We start from the raw sequence: 19,076 nt of genomic DNA on the forward strand, positions 1-19,076 counted from the left end.
CATATGGTTGAACTAATTTACACTCCCACCAACAGTGTATAAGCATTCCTTTTTCTCCAAAACCTTGACAGTACCTGTTACGTTTTTACTTTAACCACAGCCATTCTGACAGGTGTGAGATGGTATCTCATTGTGGTTTTGATTTGCATTTCTCTAATGATCAGTGATGTTGAGCTGTTTTTCATATGCTTGTTGGCCGCATGTATGTCTTCTTTTGAAAAGTGTCTGTTCCTATTAATGGAGTTGTTTTTTTCTGTAAATTTGTTTAAGTTTCTTTAAAATAGTTTAGTTTAGTTTTTAAAAGTGGGAGAAAGTGAAGCAAGTGTACAAAAATCTTGATAATGATTAAATCTAGTTATAGGGTATTTCACAGTATTAATTATATATATTCATTGTATTATTTTCTCCACTTTTGTGTGTTTGAATTTTTTTCTTTCTTTCTTTTTGTTTTTGAGACAGAGTTTCGCTCTTGTCGCCCAGGCTGGAGTGCAATGGAGTGATCTCAGCTCACTGCAACCTCTGCCTCCCAGGTTCGAGCGATTCTCCGGTCTCAGCCTCTCCAGTAGCTGGGACTACAGGCATGAGCACTATGCCCAGCTAATGTATTGTATTTTTAGCAGAGACAGGGTTTCACCATGTTGGCCAGGCTGGTCTTGAACTCCTGACCTGAGGTAATTCACCCTCCTCAGCGTCCCAAAGTGCTGGCATTACAGGCGTGAGCCACTGCACCCAGCCTGAAATTTTTCTTAATATAAATTTTAAAAATATTAAGAAAATGACAGTAATTTACAGAAATAAATAAAACAGGTGGCCTGATTATTCAAGTTACCTTAACTGGATATACAACATAGAAAACTAATTTGATTAAGACTTCTGGGTCCACCTGCAATCCTAGCAAGGACAGATAGCTGTAGGATCCAAGCACAGAATATTAATGCCCTACTGGTTTAGTCTGTGTGTGCTGTAACAGAATACCTTAGACTGGGCAACTTAAAAAGAACAGAAATTTATTTCTCACAGTTTGGGAGGCTGAGAAGTCCATGATCAAGGTACTGGCAGGTTTGGTTGTCTGGTGAGGGCCTCATCCTCTGAAGGGGAGGTGGAAGGGTAAATTAACCAAATACTGCCTGAAGCTTCTTTTATAAGGCACTTAATCCCAAACCTGAGGGAGGAGCTCTTACGGCCTGATTGCCACTTAAAGTCCCCACCTCTTGAAACTATCACTTTGCAGCCTGGCCAACATGGTGAAACCCTGTCTCTACTAAAAATACAAAAATTAGCCAGGCAGTAGTGGTGTGCACCTGTAATCCGAGCTACTCAGGAGGCTGAGGCAGGAGGATCACTTGAGCCTGGGGACAGAGGTTGCAGTGAGCCGAGATCACGCCACTACACTCCAGTCTGAGCAAAAAAGTGAGGCCCTGTCTCAACAAAACAAAAATTCTATCACATTGGCAACATCTGAATTTTGGAGGGGCCGTATGCAAATGATGGTACCTACTATCCATATAAAATGAGGTAACTACCTGTTTTTGTTCTCATGTCTTTCTTCAGAAAAAACAGATTTGATCTCTGTTTACTAAATTACAACTTCAGTACAGTCCTGCCTCCCCCAAAATGCTCACAGAGCATCTTCGAGGGGCCCAATCTCTTTGTTTGCTCATTTACAGCCTCCTAGTTTACTCCAACAGATAACTGATTCCCTCCTTTGCATTAAATTCTTGCTAGAATAACCTTCAGAGAGTGACTCATTCTCTCATCTGCAAATTTTTTTTTTTTTTTTTTTTTTTTTTTTTTTTTTTTTGAGACAGAGTCTCCCTCTGTTGCCTAGGCTGGAGTGCAGTAGTGCAATCTTGGCTCACTGCATCCTCCCTACCCCAGGTTCAAGTGATTCTCATTCTCATCTGCAAATCTTGAGGAGTGCCTCACTATTGTTCCTTCCTCACACCAACCATATCTCAGATAGTGCTATCCATTATCCAGCACAGAGCACAATTAAAACCTAATCTGCTCTAATCCCAGTACTTTGGGAGGCTGAGGCAGGTGGATCACCTGAGGTCAAGAGTTCGAGACCAGCCTGGTCAACATGGTGAAACCCCATCTCTATTAAAAACACACACAAAAAAGCTGGGCGTGGTGGTGGGCGCCTGTAGTCCCAGATATTTGGCAGGCTGAGGCAGGAGAATCGCTTGAACCCGTGGGGCAGAGGTTTCAGTGAGAGGGGATAGTGCTACTGCACTCCAGTGAAAAACTCTGTCAAAAAACAAAACAAAACAAAAAACCTAATCTGCTCAAGTCCACCATGAACAAGCCTGTGGTCTGACAAGGGAGTGCACTTCAGAATTGTGAAATGCTGCCCTCAACAAGGTGTTGCGGGTGGGTCTTTGTTCTCAGAGCTCCCAAGATGGCAGCAAGCCTTTTGTTCTCTGACCAGAGGTTCTTGGCCTCACCGATTCCAAGGAATGGAACCTTGGGCCGTGCGGCGAGTGTTATAGCTCTATTAGAAGCTGTGGGTCACGGAAGAGAACCATGAAACCCAGCGACTAGTGTTCAGCTCAATTAGGCACCTAGCTGTGCAGGAACAATGGTGAGCCTCTAGCTGGAACGGGAGCAGCAAAGGGCACCTTGCTGGATCAGAAACGCAGCAGACACCCTGCCGGATCCGGAGGGGTGGAAGTCAACGGTGGGTCTGTGACAGCGGCAAACAGCAGTGGTGGACAGTGGGCGAAAGCTCACCTCGAGCCGGAAGAAACACGGACCAGAAGAGTGTGCAGTTGCAAGATTTAATAGAGTGAAAACAGAGCTCCCATACAAGAGGAGGGGACCCAAAGGGGGTTGCCCCTCCCTGCTCGAATGCCTGGGATTTATATCCCAATCATTGTCCCTCCCCCTGTGCTCTAAGATGATAAATTATTTGACTATTTCTTTACATTCTGCTTTTAGCTTAATTAGTGTTTTAGTGAGCCCTCTTTACTACCTGATTGATCGGGTATGAGCTGAGTTACAAGCCCAGTGTTTAAAGGTGGGTTTGGTCACCTTCCCCAGCTAGGCTTAGGAATTCTTAGTCAGCCTAGGAAATCCAACTAGTCCTGTCTCTCAGTCCCCGCTCTCAACAGGAAAACCCGAGTGCTTCGGGGAGGTTGGCCAACGACCACTCTAACTGCTTCCTGCTGAACTGGGGCATAGTAGGGGTCATGCAGTTGAGATTTCCTTGGGACGGGTGCCTTCAGTGACATCAAACATTGGAGCATGGGCTAGCAGGCCAGTCCAAGGGTCTGCGGTAGAGCTTAGTCATGGACTGCATCTAGGGCTCCATTTGAGGAACTTATAGCTTCGCTTCTGGAAGAGACAAACTTAACAAGGAGGTTAAAAATAAAGGGATTGAAACGTATAGCTTGAAGTGCAGGGGATTATTTCTTTGGCACACTTCACAGGCCCTGACTATCCACTTGATAGATTTGAAAAGGCCTGGTCCAGTAAATAATGATTTGGCCATCTGATGGGTGCTATCAATGCCTAAGTGAAAGGTTTGGTGAAGAGTTTTAAGTAATTTCCATTGCTTAGCTCCAGGCAAAAGTATTTTTCTTTCTTCAGTGGCTAGCCAACCTGAGGGGAGGAAACTATGTCCTCGTGAGGTTCCCCATTCTATTTCTTGTGCTGAGTACTGGGGCTTGGTTTCCCGGAGGGGATTACCCCATACTAGGGGTCCTTCAATAAGCATTTCTAATCGAGGATCCCACCTTGTGGCTCTTTTGGCTTCAATATCTGCTTGGCAGTTCCCTTCTATTTCCCTTTCCTTTCCTTTCTGATGACCCTGGAAGTGTAAGACTGCTACCTCTTTAGGTTTCTGTACAGCCAATAATAATCTCCTAATGGCTTCCTGATGTTTGATATGTGTTCCCTTGGAAGTTAGGAATTCCCTTTCTCTCCATATTGCTGCGTGGGCATGGAGGACTAGGTAAGCATACTTAGAGTCTGTATATATATGTACCCTTTTTCCTTCTCCTAATTCTAGTGTATAATGGCCCCTGCTTTTGCTAGGATGTCTCTCCCTAACAAAGGAGTGGGGCTTTCAGGCAAAATTAGAAAGGCATGTGAAGAGAGTAAAGTTCCCCAGTCACAACTTAGTGGCTGGGAGAAGTATCTAGTGACTGCCTGTCCTAGGACCCCTCGGATAGTGACAGATCTGGAGGACAGCTGTCCAGGACAGAAGAGTAAGACTGAGAAGGCTGTGCCAGTGTCCAGGAGACAGTTAACCTCCTGGCCCTCAATGGTCAAGCATACCCAGGGCTCTGTGAGGGTGATGGCATGGGCTGGCACTTGCCCTGGGCACCCTCAGTCCTGCTGCTGGATCATCTGGTTAGTGGCTTCTGACTCAGAGGACCTTCATCACCTGGGGCAGTGGGCCTTCCAGTGATTCCCTTGACATAAGGGACATGGAAAAAGGGGTGGCTTATTTCTATTCGGACAGTTTTTTTAAATTGTCCTTGTAGACCCCACTGGAAGCAAGCCCTGTTAGGCATTCGATTTTCCCAGCCTTTCCCTTTTCCAGAGTCTCCAAAGTCTGCTTGCCTGAGGGTCATGACTAAAGTGGTGACCTTCTTTTTATCCCGTTTGTCCTGTTCTGCCCTCCTCCTGATCTCTATTATAAAAAATGGAGGTTGCCAAGTTCAATAGGGTTTCTAAGTTTTGCTCCAGGCCTAAGATGGACTTTTGAAGTTCTTTCTAATGTCTGCAGCTGACTGAGTGATAAACTTATCCTTTAAGATTAGTTGGCCTTCAATAGAGTCAGGTGACCAAGAGGTATGCTTCCTCAATGCCTCCTTTAGTCTCTCCAGAAAGGCAGTAGGATTTTCTTCCTTTTCTTGTGTTATAGTGGACATCAGTGAATAATTTATAGGCTTCTTACTAGTTTTCATTAGTCCTTCTAGCACTCAAGTTAGCAATGTCTGTGGCACCAATCTCCATGTTCTGATTCTGCGTCCCAGTGAGGGTCTACACTGGGAACTGCCTGCTGGCCTGTGGGGAATCATTCTCTTTCCTCTGTTGTCATCCTATTATTGACCTGACTGAGATACCAGAGATCGCCAAACCCTCAGGCTGCAGTTATGGTGGCACTTCTCTCATTTGGGGTTCATGTCTGATCTAGCAGTAACATTGTATCTCTCCATATCAGATCAAAGGATTGTCCTAACCCTTGTAAAACATCAATATAGCCATCAGGGTTGTCTGAGAATTTACCTAGGTCTATTTTAATTTGCTTTAAGTCTGAGAGGGAAAAAGGTACACGCACTCTGGCTGGGCCAAATTCTCCAAAATACATCTTAGGGGCGTTTTTGCCTTGGAGGGAACATTTCCCATCTGAAAAAAGAACATAGGGATGCCAGCACCCCTAGTCATTTCCTGACGAGCATTAGTCCTAGAGCGTCCTCTATGGTCCTAATGCTTATTGCTTTCCAGGGTGCATAGCCACCCACGGACCTCTGCTTATCGGATTAGTTACACTCACCCATGTAGCAGTGCTGCACCTGTTTTCCCACCTTTCTTGACCACAAACAAAGGGGTCCGGGCACCTGGATTCTAGTGGTCCTTTACCAGCATGCCCAACATTGCCTTTGCACTCAGGGGTGAGTTCCACAGCTGGGCTGGGTTCCTGAGTATTTCATAACAACCAAGCTGCCCCATCAAGATGCACTCCCATAAACAACAGTTCTTATGCAAATTCATTTCAGAGAGGGTGTAGGTAACCTTTTAAGTCAGGATTGAGATAGAGTTTTTTGATTCTGTAAGTACTTTAAGACTTGGCTGAGTGCAAATAGCTTGCACCTTTGAGCAGACCAATTATTAGGCAATTTTCCTAACTCTGCTTCTATAAGAGTTTCCCTATTAATTACTGAATACCTATTGTGTGTGTGTGTGTTTTTTTCCCTCAATCACTTGGGAGGACCCATCTATTGTCCTGTCCTGATGGGAGTTCCTCCTAGGTCTGGTCAGACCTTTGTATGGTAATTAAGATTTAAATCCCTCATTAGGAAACCTGCTAGGTTAAGGGAATTTTCAGTGGTTAATGTTAAATCACCTTTTTCTAACAGAATAGCCCCACACTTTAAGATTTTTGAGTTAGTAACCTACCTTTTTGCTTTATTTGACTTAGAATAGTTCTGAACTGGTGAGGTGTGCTCACAATGAGATTTCCTCTAAAAGTTATTTTTCTACTTTCTTCTGTTAGCAAAGCAGTTGCCGCTATAGATTGAATGCATTTGGGCCGTCCACGGGTGACTGGGTTGAGGATTTTTGATAGGAAGGCTACGGGTTGTCAGTGGTCTCAGTGCTTTCGGGCTATGCCCTTGTTTAACAACAAGTTGGTATTGGAATGTTATAGGGTCATGGAGAAGACCTTCAATTATTAATTATAGGTTCTAAATTTACCTTGCTTCTAAAGGAATAGGGTACACTTCTTTTCTTTACTACTTCTCTCTTTCTTTCTCTCTTTGTCTCTTTCTTTGACTCCCTCTTTGACTTTCTGTCTCTTCCTCTCTCTCTCTGCCTCTTTTCTTCTCTCTTTCCTCTCTTTGTAGATGGATTTTGGAAACACAGAGGAAGGACGTTCCCTTGTTGCTCCCATTTGCCACTATAGGAATATGCGCCTCCCTTTAATTTACTCAATTTGCTTTCATCCTAATCTATTATGTTGTCATAGACCTAGTTCCAGTTGTTAAAGTATTGGGTTATCAGTTCTAAGGCCCTGGCCAAGGAGCCAAGGCTTGGAGATTGTATTGCAGGGAAGGTAAGCTGGGTAGAAACTGGGGGGAGGAGAGCATCTTATACAATGGGAAAGCAATTCTCTTAGCCATTTACAAACTTGGGGCCCTGGCAAGGGTGGTGGCGAATGGGTCCCACATAACTGCCCATGTCGAAGCTATATACCTAAATTCAGGGGGGCACCAGGGGCAAGACTCCCTGGGTTCATAGCCTAGATGCCTAAGGACACAGCGTAGAGCTTCCCTAGATCCCTTTGGCGATAAAACTTGCTTTAATACTTGGGAGAGGGAGTGAAAGTCTGAAGCACTAGTATCTGGCAGGCAGGGATCAGAGGAAGTAGATTCTGAGGTAAGGAGAATTTTGGGGCTACACTTTCAAGAAAGTTGTGGTCGGGACCCAGGAGGTATGGGTCAGAAGGAGAGGTAGGGGTACACGCATGGTGACTGTTGAGTAGAGACTTCTGGCTACGCCATGATCTCGATCAGCCAATGCTGGGAGTTCGGGATGACAACTTTCTGCCTCTAGTCAGCCCTCAGCTTCCCCCAGGAAAATTGTGAAAGCGGAAGCTGGTTCCAGGCAGACCAACTCTTCCCACCCAGAAGGGTTGGGGGTTGTTAGAAAGCCTTTTCCCAGGAAGCCTCACACCTGAGTCTTAAGTCTGGAGGCCATGCTAATCATTTTTAACCAGCTGACAGGTGCCCGGTATTTTCCTCCAATTCTAAGGAAGAATAGGACTGAATAGCAAGTGAAAGTGGTCCGATATTACTCACCGCTTTGCAGAATCCTTGTATGAGGCCACCAAATGTTATGGGTGGTTCGTTGTTCTTAGAGCTCCCAAGATGGGGTGGGCCACTCCCAAGATGGTGGCAAGCCTTTTGTTCTCTGACCAGAGGTTCTTGGCCTCACAGATTCCAAGGAATGGAACCTTGGGCCATGTGGTGAGTGTTATAGCTCTATTAGAAGCCGTGGATCACGGAAGACAACCGTGAAACCCAGCGACTAGTGTTCCGCTCAATTAGGACAAACCTGGGCACTTAGCTGCACAGGAACAATGGTGAGCCTCTAGCCCAAACGGGAGCAGCAGTGGGTGCCTCGCTGGATCAGAAACACAGTGGATACCCTGCTGGATCCGGAGGGGTGGAAGTCAATGGGAGGTCTGTGGCGGCGGCAAACAGCAGTGGTGGACCGTGGGCGAAAGCTCACCTCGCGCCGGAAGAAACACTGACCAGAAGAGTGTGCAGTTGCAAGATTTAATAGAGTGAAAACAGAGCTCCCATACAAGGGGAGGGGACCCGAAGGGGGTTGCCCCTCCCTGCTCAAATGCCTGGGGTTTATATCCCAATCATTGTCCCTCACACTATGTTCTCAAATAATAGATGATTTGACTATTTCTTTACCTCCTGCTTTTAGCCTAATTGGTATTTTAGTGAGCCCGCTTCACTACCTGATTGGTTGGGTGTGAGCTGAGTTTCAAGCCCCGTGTTTAAAGGTGGGTTTGGTCATCTTCCCCAGCTAGGCTTAGGAATTCTTAGTCGGCCTAGGAAATCCAGCTAGTCCTATCTCTCAAAGGGAACTCCAGCAGCTGCATTCTCATGGAAATGTTTAGATTAATTAGAGGACAAACTTTTTTTTTTTTTGGAGACAGAGTCTCCGTCTGTCACCCAGGCTGGAGCACAGTGGTGCAATCTTGGCTCACTGCAACTGCTGCCTCCCGGGTTCAAGGAATTCTTGTGCCTCATCATCCCAAGTAGTTGGGATTACAGGCTTGCACCACCACACCCTGCTAATTTTTTTTTTTTTTTTAGTAGTGTCTGGTTTCACCATGTTGGCCAGGCTGGTCTCGAACTCCTGACCTCAAATGATCCTCCCATATCAGCCTTCCAAAGTGTTGGGATTACAGGCATGAGCCACTGCACCTGGCCCAAGGACAAACTTTCCTTGTGTATCTACAAATGAGTGAATGAAAGATCATTTTTAGAGAATTAAAGCTAATTTCAAGAGAGCAGAGAGAGGGCAGAGACTTCTGGGATCTGAACTCTCCCATATGACTTTCACACCCTGGGACTGTAGTAACTTCCCCTGTGTGTGTGTGTCCTCAATCTTCCTGGCACGTGACGACGAACCCCAAGTTTATACTCCAGACAACATAGCCGCTTCAAAACCTGAGAAATAGCAGGACTGTATGAGGATTCTTGACCTGTGGCCCAACCTCTCTGCCCTGTTTGCCCAGTACCAGCCTCCTGGAGTAACAGAGATGGCTAAAGCAAAACTTCCTCTGTGTTTACAAATTGTTCTCAAAGACATGGTTTAATCTCATCCTCCTTCAGATCTGTGAGATAGCTATTATTTCTATTTAAAGAGACAAGACACTAGGGCACAGAGAAGTTAAGTAATTCGTTCACGGTCACAGAGTTAATTGATAGCAGAGCCATGATGTGAACTGAGATATTCCATCTCCTGGAGGAGTTCATCTGTATCTAAATCCAAATTATCACTAAGCTTTGAGCTACAATCTTTCTTTTCTTTTCTTTTCTTTTTTGAGACAGTCTTACTCTGTCACCCAGGCTGGAGTGCAGTGGCGTGATCTTGGCTAACTGTCGCCTTGACCTCCCTGGGCTCAGCTGAGCCTCCTGAGTAGCTGGGACCATAGGCATGTGCTACCATGCCCAGCTAATTTTTGTACTTTTTGTAGAGACAGGATTTTGCCATGTTCCCCAGGCTGGTCTCAAATTCTTGGGCTCAAGGGATCTGCCTGCCTCTGCCTCCCAAAGAGCTGGGATTACAGGCATGAGCCACTGGGCCCAGCCTATGATATTTCTCTAAGAAAAAAATATTGGTTATAGCCACCAAGTTATGTTACCACAAGAAATGACTCATTATTAGCTGCAGGCTTCGAATGTTCATAGCCAAAAGCCATATTTCATTCTGTGTTGAACTCATTAATTTAAACCATTCCTATTTTTTTATTGTGATGAATCAATAGATATTTACAGTTAATAAATCAAGAAAAACAAATATAAGTATATTACATATAGCGATTCAATGGTAATCAACAATATAACTTAAAAGCAAACTATTAATAAATCTGGGTAATGGGTGTGGAGTGTGGGTGTTGTGGAGATGGGTGCAAGAGACATTTGTTTTTCATTTAAAACTCAGTACAGTCTAAATTTTTCTTTTTTTTTTTTTTTTTTTTTGAGACGGAGTCTTGCTCCGTAGCCCGGGCTGGAGTGCAGTGGCCGGATCTCAGCTCACTGCAAGCTCCGCCTCCCGAGTTTATGCCATTCTCCTGCCTCAGCCTCTGGAGTAGCTGGGACTACAGGCGCCCGCCAGCTCGCCCGGCTAATTTTTTGTATTTTTAGTAGAGACGGGGTTTCACCGTGTTAGCCAGGATGGTCTCGATCTCTTGACCTCGTGATCCGCCCGTCTCGGCCTCCCAAAGTGCTGGGATTACAGGCTTGAGCCACCGCGCCCGGCCTTAAATTTTTCAAATATGCAAATGTTAATTCTATAAATTAAAAAAAAATTATTTTATTTTATTTTATTTGAGACAGAGTCTTGCTCTGTCACCCAGGCTAGAGTGCAGTGGCGCAATCTCAGCTCACTGCAACCTCTGCCTCCTGGGCTCAAGCAATTCTCCTGCTTCAGCTTCCCAAGTAGCTGGATTCACAGGCGTGTGCCACCACGGCTGGCTAATTTTTGTATTTGTAGTTAAGATGGGGTTTCACCATGTTGGCCAGGCTGATCTCAAACTCCTGACCCTGTGATCTGCCTGCTTCGACCTCCCAAAGTGCCGGGATTACAGTCATGAGCCACTGTGCTGGGCCTAAAAATTTTTTTTTTAATAGAAAAATGAAGTAAAAAATATTTTATCGATGAGTGATTGCTTAGTCATATGTAGTGCTATGTAGCCAATAAAAATAAAATGAGGTACCTCTATACAAATTTTAAGTAAGAAGAACACATTGCAGAATGATACTAGAATAATACTATTTATTTCAAAGTGTGTGTGTGCGTGTGTGTAGATAAACTTGCACACCAAACTGGAAGGATATATACCAAAGTGTAGGAATAAATAAAGAGTAGTGAGGAGAGAAAGACTTTATTTACTTTCTTTTTCTTTTTTTTTTTTTTTTTTTTTTGAGACAGAGTCTCGCTCTGTTGCCCAGGCTGGAGTGCAGTGGCGCCATCTCGGCTCACTGCAACCTCCACTTGCTGAGTTCAAGTGATTCTTCTGCCTCAGCCTCCTGAGTAGCCGGGACTACAGGTGCACACCACCACATACAGGTAATTTTTGTATTTTTAGTAGAGACAGGGTTTCACCTTATTTGCCAGGCAGGTCTTGAAATCCTGACCTCATGGTCCTCCTGCCTCAGCCTCCCAAAGTGCTGGGATTACACGCGTGAGCCACTGTGCCCAGCCGATTACTTTCTGTCACGCGCGTCCGTGTGAAGAGACCACTAAACAGGCTTTGTGTGAGCAATAAAGCTTTTTAATCACCTAGGTGCAGGCGGGCTGAGTCCGAAAAGAGAGTCAACGAAGGGAGATTGGGGTGGGGCCATTTTATAGGATTTGGGAGGTAGTGGAAAATTATAGTCAAAGGGGTTTGTTCTCTGGTGGGCATGGGCGGGGGTCACAAGGTGCTCAGTGATGGAGCTTCTGAGCCAGGAGAAGGAATTTCACAAGGTAATGTCATCAGTTAAGAAAAGAACTGGCCATTTTCACTTCTTTTGTGATTCTTCACTTGCTTCAGGCCGTCTGGATGTATACATGCAGGCTTGGGTTCAGAGGCCTGACACTTTCTATACTTCTATATATTGTTTGATTTTTTTCAAGGAGCATGTGCATTGAATATGAATGTATATGGACAATTATGCAGGTTCAAAGCTAAAGTGATTCTGCGTGTTTTCCTTTTCTTTCTATGCCGTGAAAGAGCCCAAATGCGGTTGTATGGTGTTATGTATGAGAGTCAGGATCTTACACTGATTTGTAGTGAGGAAATCCACTGGTTCTCTGCTCCATGGTGTTGTTGCAGAAGGGAAGTTTATGAGTCAAATCACTCCACTCTTGTGCCTTAACGTCACCACAGAGCTGACCAAAAGTCTGACTCATGTTTCTTTTTATATTGTTAGATTTCCTTTCTCTGCTTGGTTTTGAGCATATGTCACCAGAACTCATGGAATTTAAATCCCCAAATCTAGAATTAATATTTCATGACTGTAACAAGGTATCTGTCCCACACTTTGGAATTCTGGACTTTGGGTCTTGATTTACCCTGGTACTTATTAGAATCTTTTTGAGACCTTGGCAATGAAATGATTGACTTTGAGCCTTGGTATCTTCATCTGTATCATGAAGATGTTAATAATATTAATCCCACAGTATTATTGCCAAGATCAAATGGGATAACCTATATGAAAGCCTTTGAAAATTATAAGCAATATACAAATAAATATAACATACTATTATTTTATTAGTCCTAGTAACAAAAAGATACTTAATTCTCACTGACTACAGGGTTAGAGAATGAAGATGCCCTGCCTTACTTCTCCTTTCTATGCCGTGCAAAATGTTCACCCAACTCCATCCCACAAAAAAAGATTTGCTTGGCAGTACAATTTTGATTGCTTGATGTTTCTATAGTGGTGTACCAAGAATCATAGGCAAGACAAGGAACTTGTAGCAAAATATTTCCTTGTTCTGTCCCCAGCCCAGATTTGTCCCCAGCAATACCAGGTTATTTATACCTTTTCTTCCCTTTATACTTGTCTCCTAGGAGAGCCAGGGCCCATGGCCTGTGCAGTGTTTTATTAAAGGGTCTTCCAGTAGGATTGTAATGGTTTTAAAAGATGATCACAAATTCTTTGACATTTCTCCCATTGCGTGTGGGATCTATATTCCCTTCCTTTGAATCTGGGTGGATTCGTGACTGCTTTGACTGATAGAGTATGGCAGAAGTGTTGCTCTGTGAATTTCAAGCCTAAGTTACAGAAGACCATGCAGCCTGTGCCTTGTTAACTAGGACATTTGTTTATAGATTCTTGTCATCATAAAAAGTCCAGCTACCCTGAGCCACTGTGCTAGAGAGGCAATGTGTAGATGCTGTGATAGTAATCCCTGTTTAGCCTGGTCTTCTAGCCAAGATATCAGAAACACGAGGGAAACCAGCTTGGACCCACCACACCACTCTGCATGCCAGATGAATGCCAAGTGTCCTCCACCAATGCCTCATGGAACAGAATTCTCCACCTGGTCTCTGCTTAAATTCATGACCTACAAAATTGTTTTGGGGTAGCTTGTTACATAATAATTGGTAACCAGAACAGGAACGATAACCCCATTTTAGTTCAACTTTTGGACAGATTACACATAATTATGGGGGTCAATTTATCTTTCTTTTTTCTTTCTTTGCAGTGAATTTTTTTTTTTTTACAGAGTCTTGCTTTGTTGACCAGGTTGGAGTGCAGTGGTGCCATCTTGGCTCACTGTAGCCTCAACTTCTTGGGCTCAAGCAATCCTCCCACCTCAGCTTCCCAAGTAGTTGGGACTACAGGTGCGTGTCACTATGCTTGGCTAATTTTTGGTTTATTTTTTGTAGAGATGACATCTCACTCTGTTGCCTGGTCTCAAACTCCTGGGCTCAAGTGATCCTCCCATTATGGACCCCAAAGTGCTGGGATTGTAACCATGAGCCACGATGCCTGGCCTTCCTACAGCACTCAGTATTCCAAGAGGTCTCCCATCCAAGCACTAACCAGGCCCAACTCTGCTTAGTTTCTGAAATCAGATAAGTTCCTTTTATTAAAAAAGAAAATAGAGCTTACTGACTATTTTTGATAACTAGGTATTTAGGTAAAGACTTCCGAAGAGATATCCTAAGCTTGAACTCTTACCCCAAATAGGGAGCACCAGAGCTTCTTTGCTGTCATCTTGCCTGAGAAAATTCCTTGCACTGGGGCTACTGAGTCAACAACATTCTTCATAAAAAGAATTTTCCTTTGGGAGTCTGAAGCCGGTGGATAATTGAGGCCAGGAGTTTGAGACCAGCCTGGCCACTTGGTGAAACTCTGTCTCTATAAAAAAATACAGCCGGGCGCGGTGGCTCACACCTGTAATCCCAGCACTTTGGGAGGCCGAGGCGGGCGGATCACAAGGTCAGGAGATCGAGACCATGGTGAAACCCTGTCTCTACTAAAAATAGAAAAAATTAGCCGGGCGCAGTGGTGGGCGCCTGTAGTCCCAGCTACTCGGGAGGCTGAGGCAGGAGAATGGCGTGAACCCGGGAGGCGGAGCTTGCAGTGAGCCGAGATTGCGCCACTGCACTCCAGCCTGGGAGAGGAAGCCAGACTCCGTCTCAAAAAAAAAAAAAAAAAAATACAAAAGTTAGCCAGGTGTAGTGGCAGGTGCCTGTAGTCCCAGATACTCAGGAGGTTGAACCTGGGAGAGGGAGGTTGCAGTGAGCCAAGATTGTGCCATTGCACTCCAGCCTGGGTGACAGAGCAAGACTCTGTCTCAAAAAAAAAGAAAAAAAAAGAATTTGGTAAGAATATTCATAGGTACTCACCATTTCTCTTAGGTAAAGAGCTAAGAGTGGAATTCCTGGGTTATGGGATAGATATATGTTTAACTTGGCAGGAAATTGCTAATTTGTCAAAGTATTTATATTGTTTTACACCTCCATTAGGAAAGTATGAGTGATCATTCCTCATCTCACCAACATTTGGTATTGTCAGGTGGGTTTTTTTTTTTTTTCATTTAATTTTGGTGAATTCTAATTTATCTGTTTTGTTTTGTTGTTGTTCTTGTTGTTGTTGTTGCTGCTGCTGCTGGTGTTTTTGGTATTGTATCTTAGAAATTGTTGACTAATCCAAAGTCACAAAGATTTACACCTGTGTTTTCTTCCAAGCGTTTTATAGCTTTAGCTCTTACTTTTAGGTGTATGATCCCCTTTGAGTTAACTTTTGTACATGATGTGAAGAAATGGTCCAAACTGATTCTTCTGCATGTGGATATCCAGATGTCCTAGGATCTGTTGTAAAGACGGTTCTTTCCTTACTGAGTTGCCTTGATCCTTTTGTGGAAAATCAGTTGACCATAAATGTATGGATTGATTTCTGGACTCTCAATTCGACAGATGTGTATGCCTATCCTTATGCATAGTTTTAATTGTGGTAATTCACTGTAGTCTTAATTGTGGCAATTCATCATAGTCTTAATTTGCATTTAATTGTATTTTCCTGATGACTAATAATTGCCCTAGAAAGTTCCTTCTTACCCATGCCAGTCAATCCCTTTCCTCAGCCCCATTCCCCCAGAGCTAGCCACTGTTTTGATTAGTTTCCACTGTAGATGAGTTTTAACCTGTTCAGGACCATTATATAAAAGGATTCACATAGTGTACACTTTTTAGTATGGGCTTCTTTCACTCAGCCTGTTTTTGAGATTTATCCATGTATGGTGTATATCATAGTTTGTTCCTTTCAGAAGAAATTTTTACCACAAAAATTTTCAAATTTATCTCAACTTATTTCTTTTTATTTAATTTGTATGTGAAAAATTTTAGCCTGTTTTTTACATTTCTCATCCAATTGCAGATTATTTTAAATTTACAGTTTTAGGTTTGCCCAGTTTTGGATCTCTAACGTTTTGCTTATTTCTGGTTTTTGTCAAGCTCAGGCACTTAACTTCTGCTAGTCCCTTGAAGGCTGTACCACAGTCAAGGGCCATTTTCTTCCTTCTTTTAAAGCTCACATACATTGCCATTTTTTTATTAGCTGACGTGTGTATTTATCCAAACATCTGATTTATTCCAGCTTTAGATTATATTTTTGCATCTGAGTTATTAAAATACACATTTAGTTTACAATACCTACAAGCATTTATCAAAAATTTACTGAAGTTATTCACGGTATTTGGGGGGAAACACTATCTAAAAGGGACCCGTGATTATTTATTTATTTATTTACGGCACTTGATTTTGCAGACGAGTCTGGAAGTGTTAGTTGCAAACGTATGCATTTGCTTCTGTGGCTACAAGAAAGAACAGAAATGCACAAAGAGGAGCAGTGTGAAGAAGAGGCGATGATCCCCAGACCGACCAAAGCCCGCACTCCGCTGCGTCCTGCGCCCAGCGCCTATGTCCCACCACCGTCGCTGCCACCATGCCCGGGAGAAAGGCTGAAGGGGATGCTAAAGGAGATAAAGCCAAGGCGAGGTAGGAACCGCAGAGAAGATCCACAAGGTTGTCTGCTAAACCTGCTCCTGCAAAGCCAGAGCCCAAGCCTAAAAAGGCCTCTGCAAAAAAGAGACAGAAGGTACCTAAAGAGAAAAAGGGAAAAGCTGATGCTGGCAAGGAGGGGAATAACCCTGCAGAAAATAGAGATGCCAAAACAGACTAGGCATGGAAAGCTGAAGGTGCTGGAGATGCCAAGCAAAGTGTGTGCATTTTTGATAACTGTGTACTTCTGGTGACTGTACAGTTTGAAATACCATTTTTTTTTTTTGAGACGGAGTCTTGCTCTGTTGCCCAGGCTGGAGTGCAGTGGCGCAATCTCGGCTCACTGCAAGCTCCGCCTCCCGGGTTCACACCGTTCTGCTGCCTCAGCCTCCCAAGTAGCTGGGACTACAGGCGCCCGCCGCCACACCCGGCTAATTTTTTGCATTTTTAGTAAAGACGAGGTTTCACTGTGTTAGCCAGGATGGTCTCGATCTCCTGACCTCGTGATCTGCCCGTCTCGGCCTCCCAAAGTGCTGGGATTACAGGCGTGAGCCACTGCGCCCAGCCTGAAATACTATTTTTTAATCAAGTTTTATCAAAATGCAGATTTTGTTTTGCTTTTTTTTTTTTTTTTTTTAAGCTATGTTGTTACTACACAGAACATTTAATTGTTGTTTTGGGGGGAAGGGCCATGTGTCACTAATAGAAAGTCCTCCACGCTGGACTGATGTGGGGAAAACACCTTTTCCTTCTAGTTTTGAGAGACTTCCTCCTGGGCCCCAGGAGGAGGGATTCCCTGACTTTGACACACATGGCCACCTTGGTACAAAAACCTTGTGGTATGAAAAAACAAATTCATTTTTTATGTCCTCTTCTTTCTACCTTTCAGAATAGACTTAAATCCCTTAAACCCAGACATCTTCTAGGAGCTGACCTCCAATAACTGGTTACCAGTGTGTCAGACAATCTGGACTTTCCCCTCAAAAGAGCAGTGGTTCCTGTTTCTAGGTTGGGGATCTTCAGATAAATTCTGTCATTTTCATTTCACTTCCTGAAAGCCAGGGTCGGCTCACGACAAGTTGTTAAACAGCATATGCTAAATGTGAAATGTCAACCCTCACTCTAAACTTTCCCTGTTCAGAGCATCAGAGGAAGACTTCATTGGGTGTTACAGTGGCTTTCTGATTTTTGGTAGTCCATTGAAGAAGGGAGTTTGAAAGTTGTTGTATACTGTTAACGATTGTCTGCCCATGTCCTGCCCAAAACACCACGATTCTTTATGGAAATTATCTTTAATAAAGCTGGATACAGTTTGGCTTGGGGAAAAAAAGAAATGCACAAAGAAGGCAAGGTGAGCTTGTGCTGTTCTGAAGAATAACTTGAAGAAGAGTGAGTTTGTGGGATAGCCAGTCTCCTCGCCTTTTCCACCTTCACTCTTGAATTCTTGATCTCCTCTGGCTCCTGTCTTTTTTGTCCCTTTTTTTCCCCCAAATAATACCTGCCTTGGGCAAAATTATCAAATCAACCCCCCTGCCAGTACTCCCGTTGCTGCCTGATTCTCCTCCTTTATTCCTCTGTGCAAGCCCCCTTATGCTGAACCTCCAACCCTCAGGGTTCAACCAGACAGACAAAAGCAGCAGGAAATATACATTAAGAGAGTGTTTGCACAGAATTGGCTTGTGTGATGGTGGCAGCTCACAAGACACCCTAGAAGAGCAGGCCTGGTCTCTTAGACACCAGCTGAAGTTAACTACAGAGAAATTTCTTCTTCTGCAGAGAAGCCTTAGTTCTGCAATTACAACCTTTCCACAGATTAAATCAGGCCCACTCAGATGATTTAGAATAATCTCTCTTACGTAAAGTCAACTGATTATGGATTTAATTCACATCAACAAATTACCTTCATTGAAACACCTAAATTAGTGTTTGATTGAGGGGACTGTATTCTAGCCAAACTGACACATAAAGCTGACCATCGCACTCTATTTCCTATAGGAGTTGGCTTTCACATACTGGCTCAACTGGTAACTAAAATGTAGCTGATAGAAGCTGAATGCTCAGGAGTAGTTTTATTTTATAAGGAAATCTTCAAGAAACAATATGAAATAAAAATAGTGAAGGTATGTGTGGGGTGGGGTACCTATTCAAAAGGCAAGAACTGCTCACAGGCATGGTCACCCTTCTTCATTGTCCCCTCAATCTCCTGAAATATCAGCCATTCCGAACCTTTTATGTTATCTCCACATAGTCCTCTACCATCCCCACCAATGTACCCACCCAGCAGCTCTTGACCAGCACCTCCAGGTTTCCTCCCATGAAAACACCTTGAGATCTATACCTAACATCTACTTTTAGGCTTCCCCCATCTTCTCAGCCCTGTGCATATATTTAGGGACCACACTTTTCTCTCATATTTAATTTGTCTCCTGTGGAAGTCTTTATGAAGATCAAATTATTCATGTATTCATCCATCAAATGTATGTCTAGGGCAATGGCAGGTGGTGCATATAAAATAAATGGATTCACTTCCTCTGTGTCCTGGGCTTGTTTCATTCTGTCCCTGTGTGCTAGAAGCCCAGGACACAGAGGAAGAAGCAGTGTGTTCTGATTGAGGGATTTCGGAAAGCTGAATAGAGTCCATCAGCTGGTTAAGCAGGATTTTGATGGATGGAGAAGAGCATTTCAGGTTAAATAGACTACATGAACAAATGCAAGGAGTCCTGAAGATGAAGGCATGATTCAGAGCCTGCTCCTGGATTTGGATGCAGTATGTCGCTGGCTGAAGAGTCACATTTGGGGCACCAGGTTTTCACCAGCCTCACTTCATTTAAATGAGACTGAAGCCTACTGATAATTAGAAGACACTAAGGCTTAGGACAGATTTAGAAGAAGTGGTTAAAAAGGTGGAATATCAGAGAATACAATACCCAAAAGTCAAGGGAGGATGTTGTAAATTATGTTTTGTTGCCACAGACATAAATCTAATGTCTTGTGACTCAGTGCTCAGTTTTCTGTCTTGCTGGGCTGCCCTGTTTGAGTCCTTTGGCTAGAGATAGCAGGCTTTTCTTGGTGTTTTTTCTCCCCCGTGCACAGTGACACA

General features: G+C 43.8%; 1 protein-coding gene across 2 annotated transcripts in view; it reads left to right on the forward strand.

Annotated features, from left to right (window-relative positions):
• LOC103245694 (putative Dresden prostate carcinoma protein 2) overlaps positions 1-18,514 on the forward strand; it is a 35,303-nt gene extending 16,789 nt beyond the window's left edge. For both annotated transcript variants that reach the window (XM_008016749.3, XM_008016747.3), the window contains one exon: positions 15,743-18,514. In XM_008016749.3, coding sequence (XP_008014940.1) covers positions 15,743-16,230 — 488 coding nt within the window. In that variant the 3' untranslated portion in view covers positions 16,231-18,514. The remainder of the gene's footprint in view (positions 1-15,742) is intronic.
• Positions 18,515-19,076: the final 562 nt, after the last annotated feature.

The sequence above is a fragment of the Chlorocebus sabaeus genome, chromosome 26, assembly GCF_047675955.1.
Source record: "Chlorocebus sabaeus isolate Y175 chromosome 26, mChlSab1.0.hap1, whole genome shotgun sequence".
Classification (NCBI taxonomy): domain Eukaryota; kingdom Metazoa; phylum Chordata; class Mammalia; order Primates; family Cercopithecidae; genus Chlorocebus; species Chlorocebus sabaeus.